We start from the raw sequence: 9,907 nt of genomic DNA, 5'->3' as shown, positions 1-9,907 counted from the left end.
GACATTGTGTTACCATGGAAATGGTACTTTAAAATCTTTTGGCGGTCTCCTCCTCCTTAGTGGGCGGTGTCACGTGTCATATTACAAAATGTGATAGAATTATTTTGAGATAGAAGTAATATTGACAGAGAAATCTAGACATTTGTGACAGAAAAATGTATTTAAAAAAATTCAATGGAGTTTGGATGGCACCCGGTGGCTGTTTGTGGTATAACGCCCTAAATAAAATCTCACGGGAACCTCAATTTTTTTCATATCAACTTCAAATTTGGAACATAACTTATTTAGACATAAGGCTATAATTTTATACCAATTTTATAGTAAAACCTGATATGTAAAATATTTATTATATATAAAATAAAATCAATATAGTGCATTTTCTTTACAGTAAATTTAAACTACTATAACTTTTTGATACTTACATTTTCCACTTTTGCGATAATTTGCAGATTTTTGTCTTTAAAAAGAGACCAACCTTATATCTGTATTCCAAAGTGTTCATAAATTACAACAATTTAAGTTTGGATAGTGCACTTTCATGCCTATTGTAAACAATGGGGGGGGGGGGGGGGGGGGGAGATAGGGGGGGGGGGTGACAGTTAAGGGGTTAATACAGTAATTGAAATAGTTACACTACTTATTACATTTTAGATGTAATCTGTAACCTATTACATTTCCAAAGTAACCTTCCCAACACAACATCATTACATGCGCACATTTCACCAAAGTTTCTATTTGCAACGTAATTTTGCAGCGTTGAGCAATGTGGCCAATCACAGACATATCAGTTGAACGCAATGGCCAATCAGAGGCGTTTAAGTTCGACAGAATTCACTCACCGCTGAAAAACTGAGTTTTTTAGTTTTTTCCTCAGTGCAGTTCTGTAAATCATCATCTCACAACAAAGTGCAGATGCGATGTAAATAAGAGATTCACTGACTATAGCGAACTCTTGTGAGATCGAGCGCGATGAACTAAGACGAGTGATGGCGTTTTAGTGATTATTATGAGAGCGCTCTTGAGGCTTTACGATCCATTCCAAGGGTGTAGGTTTGATTTTGGCATTGGTGAGGACATAACGGCAGTCAACAGACATTTAATTTTTTGATCAAAATTATTGCTAGGGACAATTTAGTAGTAGTCACTGGATATTGAAAGGGACATGTCAGAAAAAATATTTTCTTACTTAGTATTTTTATCTTGTTTTCTAGTATAAATATCTAAATATTATTGAATCAAGATATATATATATACACCTTGCTACATGCACTGTGTTAGGCTAACCGAGACTTGTCAGTTGCACTTATATATTGTTGCTCTTTTGTTAGTTTTGACTGCTTATATTGTCCTCATTTGTAAGTCGCTTTGGATAAAAGCGTCTGCTAAATGACTAAATGTAAATATAAGATGCATTTATTTTACAAGTAAAATTACTTAAGATATTACGTCTTGTTTTCTGAAAAAATTATCAAAATTTTGTTAGTTTTTGCTTAAAACGTGCAAAAATATCTGCCAATGGGGCAAGAAAAATAATCTTGTTTAGCCTTTGAATTAAGATCATTTTTCTTACCCCATTGGCAGATAGCAAGAAAATCATTTTTTGCAGTGTACGCCCTTGATCCACCCAAAATGTGCATTCAACTTTTGTTTTTCGGATGCATACACGTTTCGGTAATGACTTTCACATATCTATGCTGTATTTACTCTCGAAATAGCATAATAAATAATAGTGGCAACCATAGCAATGGATGGGACAGAAATAATAGTGACGATAGATGTGCATTAAGGCTAGAGCACTAGAGGGTTATATAACACGGGTCTCGCTGTCATGCGATTTGGTGCATAACAGAAATACTCACCATTATGAACCACGTGATGAGCGCGGCGTTACGGATGTTCTTCAGATCGCCGGCTTTAACATCGTCCTGCATCTCCAGATAAAACAACAGGCTCTCGTTGATGATGTTGGGCAGCCAGCTGACGTGATGAAGAGCACAGAAAACTGATTTTCACCGATTATGTATTCATTATTGATTGAACTGTTTGTTTAAGGGAACCTTCAGATTATAAAACCATCACTACTGTTTAAAGACGAGGATATGAATCTCTTCTCTTGAAGGGTTTCTTACCAAATGACGAAGACCAGCATGATCTTAAAGAAGCGTATTTTGATCTCAGATCCGAGTCGTCTCTCGTTCTCGGTGTAGATTCCCTGTTGACCCTTCAGCAGCGACGTCACTGCATTAAAACACAGACAGACATGAGATTATCTGGGATGAATCACATCCAGAGTCATGTATGAACTCAATTAGTGTAGGATTTACTTTAAAACAATTTTTACTCAGAAATTGCCAGTAAAATTAGCTGAAAGATGTGGAGAAATGCAGCATTGCATCAGTGTCTCAGCAATGGATGCTCTGCAGTGAATGGGTGCCGTCAGAATGAGAGTCCAAACAGCTGATAAAAACATCACAAGTAATCCACACCACTCCAGTCCATCAGTGAACATCTGGAGAAGACAAAAGCTGAAACTAATCCAGCATTAAGACGTTTTTAACTCAAATACATAGAGTCCATAATCCATAATAACGCTTCCTCCAGTGAAAAAGTGCATCTGCTGTTGTCTCTCACATCAAAATCCAGCCACATATGTGTTTAGAGCTGTTTAAACGCTGCTTGATCTGTGCAGGTTTCTCTCCTGATTCACACCAGAACACTTTTTCACTGGAGGAAGCGTTATTATGGATTATGGACTCAATGTATTTGAGTTAAAAACGTCTTAATGATAGTAGGGTGCTTGAAATCCTTGAAAATGCTTGAATTTTAACGTAGCGTTTTCAAGGTTTGAAAAGTGCTTACATTTTGGATAAAGTGTTTGAAACTGCTTGAAATTGCAATTGCATTGATTAATAATTTGCTTTATTTCTGAATAACCTTAGTTCACTTTCTAGACGAAATGCTTTTTGCATAAAATGAAAACGCGTGTGGCTTTAGTGTGAGCGGGAGAAACATGTCGGGAGGTTGCTGCTTCAGTCAGCGTCGGCTTGAAAACGACAAATACTAATTATGGTTAAAATAATGTAAAGTTGCATGCAAAGTCTGCTTTTTTTATGGGAGAGTCTGCGCTACAAGCCGTTTAAAACGTAAGAGAAAAAATGCCCCTGCTCAGTTAAACTGTTAAAGACGGTCGAGATTAAAGTGAAATAATAAACATTTCAAAGTCAAAACGCAGCGCGGGTGTTTTTATAATAATGCATCTCTGAAGTGAACCAACTGCCTTCAGAGAAGTTTCGATGGGATTATCGTTTCATCTCACTGACGTATAATGTCTGCTAAAGTAGCGTTTGTGAGCCAGCGCTGCTTTGTGTAGCTACAGCCGTTAAACCGCTGCATTTCTGCAGTCCCAAAAGCGCCACCTAGTGGCAGACAGAACATCACATTTTAGCCTTATTTTTAAGAAAAGAGATGAGTCAAAAATGTAAATAATATTTTTAATTTAAAGCACACACATCTTACCGTCTACATTTTTTAGATTTTGGAAGGCATATTAGCTTTTCGTTCTGAACAAAAACAGCTTTTTTAATAGCACAATAACATCTGGTTTAAAGTGAAAAACTCAAGCGTGTGTGTGTGTGTGAGTGTGTGAGTGAGCGTGTGTGCGTGAGTGAGTATGTGTGTGTGTGTGTGTGTGTATGAGTGTGTGTGTGTGTGTGAGAGTGAGAGAGTGAGTGTGTGAGTGTGTGAGTGAGCGTGTGTGCGTGAGTGAGTATGTGTGTGTGTGTGTGTGTGTATGAGTGTGTGTGTGTGTGTGAGAGTGAGAGAGTGAGTGTGTGAGTGTGTGAGTGAGCGTGTGTGCGTGAGTGAGTATGTGTGTGTGTGTGTGTGTGTATGAGTGTGTGTGTGTGTGTGAGAGTGAGAGAGTGAGTGTGTGAGTGTGTGAGTGAGCGTGTGTGCGTGAGTGAGTATGTGTGTGTGTGTGTGTGTGTATGAGTGTGTGTGTGTGTGTGAGAGTGAGAGAGTGAGTGTGTGAGTGTGTGAGTGAGCGTGTGTGCGTGAGTGAGTATGTGTGTGTGTGTGTGTGTGTATGAGTGTGTGTGTGTGTGTGAGAGTGAGAGAGTGAGTGTGTGAGTGTGTGAGTGAGCGTGTGTGCGTGAGTGAGTATGTGTGTGTGTGTGTGTGTGTATGAGTGTGTGTGTGTGTGTGAGAGTGAGAGAGTGAGTGTGTGAGTGTGTGAGTGAGCGTGTGTGCGTGAGTGAGTATGTGTGTGTGTGTGTGTGTGTATGAGTGTGTGTGTGTGTGTGAGAGTGAGAGAGTGAGTGTGTGAGTGTGTGAGTGAGCGTGTGTGCGTGAGTGAGTATGTGTGTGTGTGTGTGTGTGTATGAGTGTGTGTGTGTGTGTGAGAGTGAGAGAGTGAGTGTGTGAGTGTGTGAGTGAGCGTGTGTGCGTGAGTGAGTATGTGTGTGTGTGTGTGTGTGTATGAGTGTGTGTGTGTGTGTGAGAGTGAGAGAGTGAGTGTGTGAGTGTGTGAGTGAGCGTGTGTGCGTGAGTGAGTATGTGTGTGTGTGTGTGTGTGTATGAGTGTGTGTGTGTGTGTGAGAGTGAGAGAGTGAGTGTGTGAGTGTGTGAGTGAGCGTGTGTGCGTGAGTGAGTATGTGTGTGTGTGTGTGTGTGTATGAGTGTGTGTGTGTGTGTGAGAGTGAGAGAGTGAGTGTGTGAGTGTGTGAGTGAGCGTGTGTGCGTGAGTGAGTATGTGTGTGTGTGTGTGTGTGTATGAGTGTGTGTGTGTGTGTGAGAGTGAGAGAGTGAGTGTGTGAGTGTGTGAGTGAGCGTGTGTGCGTGAGTGAGTATGTGTGTGTGTGTGTGTGTGTATGAGTGTGTGTGTGTGTGTGAGAGTGAGAGAGTGAGTGTGTGAGTGTGTGAGTGAGCGTGTGTGCGTGAGTGAGTATGTGTGTGTGTGTGTGTGTGTATGAGTGTGTGTGTGTGTGTGAGAGTGAGAGAGTGAGTGTGTGAGTGTGTGAGTGAGCGTGTGTGCGTGAGTGAGTATGTGTGTGTGTGTGTGTGTGTATGAGTGTGTGTGTGTGTGTGAGAGTGAGAGAGTGAGTGTGTGAGTGTGTGAGTGAGCGTGTGTGCGTGAGTGAGTATGTGTGTGTGTGTGTGTGTGTATGAGTGTGTGTGTGTGTGTGAGAGTGAGAGAGTGAGTGTGTGAGTGTGTGAGTGAGCGTGTGTGCGTGAGTGAGTATGTGTGTGTGTGTGTGTGTGTATGAGTGTGTGTGTGTGTGTGAGAGTGAGAGAGTGAGTGTGTGAGTGTGTGAGTGAGCGTGTGTGCGTGAGTGAGTATGTGTGTGTGTGTGTGTGTGTATGAGTGTGTGTGTGTGTGTGAGAGTGAGAGAGTGAGTGTGTGAGTGTGTGAGTGAGCGTGTGTGCGTGAGTGAGTATGTGTGTGTGTGTGTGTGTGTATGAGTGTGTGTGTGTGTGTGAGAGTGAGAGAGTGAGTGTGTGAGTGTGTGAGTGAGCGTGTGTGCGTGAGTGAGTATGTGTGTGTGTGTGTGTGTGTATGAGTGTGTGTGTGTGTGTGAGAGTGAGAGAGTGAGTGTGTGAGTGTGTGAGTGAGCGTGTGTGCGTGAGTGAGTATGTGTGTGTGTGTGTGTGTGTATGAGTGTGTGTGTGTGTGTGAGAGTGAGAGAGTGAGTGTGTGAGTGTGTGAGTGAGCGTGTGTGCGTGAGTGAGTATGTGTGTGTGTGTGTGTGTGTATGAGTGTGTGTGTGTGTGTGAGAGTGAGAGAGTGAGTGTGTGAGTGTGTGAGTGAGCGTGTGTGCGTGAGTGAGTATGTGTGTGTGTGTGTGTGTGTATGAGTGTGTGTGTGTGTGTGAGAGTGAGAGAGTGAGTGTGTGAGTGTGTGAGTGAGCGTGTGTGCGTGAGTGAGTATGTGTGTGTGTGTGTGTGTGTATGAGTGTGTGTGTGTGTGTGAGAGTGAGAGAGTGAGTGTGTGAGTGTGTGAGTGAGCGTGTGTGCGTGAGTGAGTATGTGTGTGTGTGTGTGTGTGTATGAGTGTGTGTGTGTGTGTGAGAGTGAGAGAGTGAGTGTGTGAGTGTGTGAGTGAGCGTGTGTGCGTGAGTGAGTATGTGTGTGTGTGTGTGTGTGTATGAGTGTGTGTGTGTGTGTGAGAGTGAGAGAGTGAGTGTGTGAGTGTGTGAGTGAGCGTGTGTGCGTGAGTGAGTATGTGTGTGTGTGTGTGTGTGTATGAGTGTGTGTGTGTGTGTGAGAGTGAGAGAGTGAGTGTGTGAGTGTGTGAGTGAGCGTGTGTGCGTGAGTGAGTATGTGTGTGTGTGTGTGTGTGTATGAGTGTGTGTGTGTGTGTGAGAGTGAGAGAGTGAGTGTGTGAGTGTGTGAGTGAGCGTGTGTGCGTGAGTGAGTATGTGTGTGTGTGTGTGTGTGTATGAGTGTGTGTGTGTGTGTGAGAGTGAGAGAGTGAGTGTGTGAGTGTGTGAGTGAGCGTGTGTGCGTGAGTGAGTATGTGTGTGTGTGTGTGTGTGTATGAGTGTGTGTGTGTGTGTGAGAGTGAGAGAGTGAGTGTGTGAGTGTGTGAGTGAGCGTGTGTGCGTGAGTGAGTATGTGTGTGTGTGTGTGTGTGTATGAGTGTGTGTGTGTGTGTGAGAGTGAGAGAGTGAGTGTGTGAGTGTGTGAGTGAGCGTGTGTGCGTGAGTGAGTATGTGTGTGTGTGTGTGTGTGTATGAGTGTGTGTGTGTGTGTGAGAGTGAGAGAGTGAGTGTGTGAGTGTGTGAGTGAGCGTGTGTGCGTGAGTGAGTATGTGTGTGTGTGTGTGTGTGTATGAGTGTGTGTGTGTGTGTGAGAGTGAGAGAGTGAGTGTGTGAGTGTGTGAGTGAGCGTGTGTGCGTGAGTGAGTATGTGTGTGTGTGTGTGTGTGTATGAGTGTGTGTGTGTGTGTGAGAGTGAGAGAGTGAGTGTGTGAGTGTGTGAGTGAGTGTGTGTGTGAGTGAGTGAGTGTGATTGAGTGAGTGTGAGTGTGTGAGTGAGTGAGTGAGTGTGAGTGAGTGAGTGAGTGTGAGTGTGAGTGTGAGTGTGAGTGTGTGTGTGTGTGTGTAAACATGTAATTTACCACAGTTTAAAGTGCTGCAAAAGCTTGAAAATGCACCTTGAAAAGTATTTGAATTTGGAAAAGGTGTAAGAAGCCTGTGATAGATTTTTATTTTTTTTAACGATGTGATTTGATTTGTGTGGATTATTGTGATGTTTTTATCAGCTGTTAGGACTCTCATTCTGACGGCACCCATTCACTGCAGAGCATCCATTGCTGAGACACTGATGCAATGCTACATTTCTCCAAACCTGATGAAGAAACAAACTCATATGGATGATCTGTGGGTGAGCAAATGTTCATTTCTGGCTGAACTATTGCTTTAAGTTAAACTGATCTTTTATCTTCTACTCACCAGCGGACACGGTCCGTGTGAACAGCACTGGATTGACGAGGAGCACCAGCAGCATGGGAGCGTATGTGGTGACGTAGTGAGGAATGGCGTGCTGAAGGCCGTTCTCACAGCTCACATGACAAATACATTCAGGTCAGATCACATTCACATTCATGCATTTGGCAGCTGCTTTTATCCAAAGTGACTTGCATTGCATTGAAGGTTTGCATGTTATTAGTTCATGCATTCACTGGGAATCAAACCCGTGACCTTGGAGTTGCTCATCTGCATATTAAACGTGCAACATATATCTCTAGCAATAATTGGTGCAGGATTTGCTTTGAAACAGTTTTCACAGAAATTTCTAGTAAATTTCACAAATAATTAGAAAGAAAGAAAGTAACATGAATTTGTGTTTTTTTGTTTTTTTTAATACGATTTATAAAATGTTAAGGTGTTTTTTTTCACTGTAATGAATAATAATGTGTTATTTAGAAGACTTTTATAGTAACACATTGAATTAAACACAATTTTGTGAATTTTTTAGGTATTTATAACATTTTAAGGGTTTCTTTCCACTGTAATGAATAATAATTTGCTAATTAGAAGACTTTTATTTGTGAGCTTAAATGCATGCTTACGTAACTGATGCGCCTCTATTTTGAAATTTAAAGTTTATTTACCTATTTAGACATTATTCTTTTAATTTTTGTTAGTATTTATTTATTTTTATTTTTGAGGTAGAAAGGCTGAAATAGTATTTTCTTGCCAAATCTACTCCAATAATCTGTTGTATTTATAATAAATTTTAAATAATCTTTAAAAAAGGTTTTATGCTTAATAAAATGTTTGGTTTTAGATTTTAAGAACATTTTAAATTTTTATTTTCACTGTAATGAATAGTAATTTATTATTTGTAAGACTTTTATTTGTGAGCCAAATGTGCCGGTTTTCTGAGGTATAAAAAGTATTTTATTTACCTATTTAGATATCATTATTTTAATTTTTCTTAGTATTTATTTATTTTTTACATTTTGAAGTAGAAAGACATAACTAGTATTTTTTTTGTAAATCTACTCCAATAAACCTTATTTTATTTACAATATTTTTAAAATAATATTTTACATATTTTTGTATACATATTTATTTACAAATTATTTAATTTTTTTACAATTATTTTTACAATGTACTAAAGGGCTCATATCATAAGTTTTTTTAAAATTAATTTATTATATAATTAATGAGTCCACATAATTTTAGTAAAGTTTTTTGCATCAAAACCAGATTTCATATTTTTCACAGCACTTTTAAGAGCTTTGGAATTTTTTTATTTGTGAGCTTAAATGCATGCTTATGTAATTGATGCGCCTATATTTTGAAATTTTAACACTTTATTTACCTATTTAGACATTATTTTTTAGATTTTGGTTAGTATTTATTTATTATTTAATTTTGAAGTAGAAAGGCTGAAATACTATTTTCTTGTAAAACCTACTCCAATAATCCTATATCCAGTCATTTTATTTACAATTATTTTTAAATAATTTTTTATTTTATTTTATTATAATTTACAAATAATTTTTACAGTGTACTAAAGGGGTCATATCATAAGTTTTTTAATTAATTTATTATTGAATTAACAAGGTCCACATAACATTTTTTTTCTTCCCACAATAGTTTTTTGCATCAAAACCATATTTCATATTATTTTTCACAGCACTTTTAAGAGCTTTTGGAATTAAAGAATGTCAGAAAAGGAATGAACTGCATCCTGCGGTGGTTGAATCAGTGTTTACCTGGATATGGAGGGGTAGTAAAGCATGGCGAGTCCCTCCACACACAGCAGCAGCGTCAGACCCCACGTGATCATGTGATACAGGACGATCGTGCTGGAACACACAACACACATCAGCATCTGCTGCAGCGCTCGGAGACACAGGTGCATGATGGGACGCACCTGATGCCCGCCGAGCGCTTCACCACCAGGAAGACGTCCACCGCGTAACAGAAGGTCCACCAGAAGGAGGCGCTGAAGAAGAGCTGGATCCACATCTACTGAGACACAAAACCAGATTCATGACTGCAAACCTCATATGTGACCCTGCAGCACAGAAGCAGTCTTAAGTCGCTGGGGGATATTTGTAGCAATAGCCAACAATACATTGTATGGGTCACAATTATACATTTCTCTTTTATGCCAAAAATCATTAGGATATTAAGTAAAGATCATGTTCCATGAAGATATTTAGTAATTTTCCTACCGTAAATATTAGGGGTGTGAATCGGTTTTACTTGAATTTTACAATTCAATTCGATGGTTTTACAATTCAATTAGATTTTTATTAAAGGGGTCACATGATGCGATTTCAATTTTTCCTTTCTCTTTGGAGTGTTACAAGCTCTTGGTGCATAAAGAAGATCTGTAAAGTTGCAAAGACTAAAGTCTCAAATCCAAAGAGATATTCTTTATAAAAGTT

The 9,907-nt window shown here is 39.8% G+C and overlaps 1 protein-coding gene across 2 annotated transcripts in view; it reads right to left on the bottom strand.

Moving 5' to 3' along the window:
• gpr143 (G protein-coupled receptor 143) overlaps positions 1-9,907 on the bottom strand; it is a 25,148-nt gene that overhangs the window by 11,081 nt on the left and 4,160 nt on the right. For both annotated transcript variants that reach the window (XM_016256772.1, XM_016256771.1), the window contains exons 3-7: positions 9,388-9,482; positions 9,227-9,319; positions 7,452-7,561; positions 2,130-2,238; positions 1,860-1,977 (exon numbers count right to left, since the gene is read on the bottom strand). In XM_016256772.1, the coding sequence (XP_016112258.1) occupies positions 1,860-1,977; positions 2,130-2,238; positions 7,452-7,561; positions 9,227-9,319; positions 9,388-9,482 (525 nt within the window). The remainder of the gene's footprint in view (positions 1-1,859; positions 1,978-2,129; positions 2,239-7,451; positions 7,562-9,226; positions 9,320-9,387; positions 9,483-9,907) is intronic.

This window comes from Sinocyclocheilus grahami, unplaced genomic scaffold (assembly GCF_001515645.1).
Source record: "Sinocyclocheilus grahami isolate Dianchi unplaced genomic scaffold, SAMN03320097.WGS_v1.1 scaffold1473.1, whole genome shotgun sequence".
NCBI classification, from domain to species: Eukaryota; Metazoa; Chordata; class Actinopteri; order Cypriniformes; family Cyprinidae; genus Sinocyclocheilus; species Sinocyclocheilus grahami.
The sequence above is the reverse complement of the archived record's forward strand: the minus strand, read 5'-3'. Positions and strand labels throughout refer to the sequence as shown.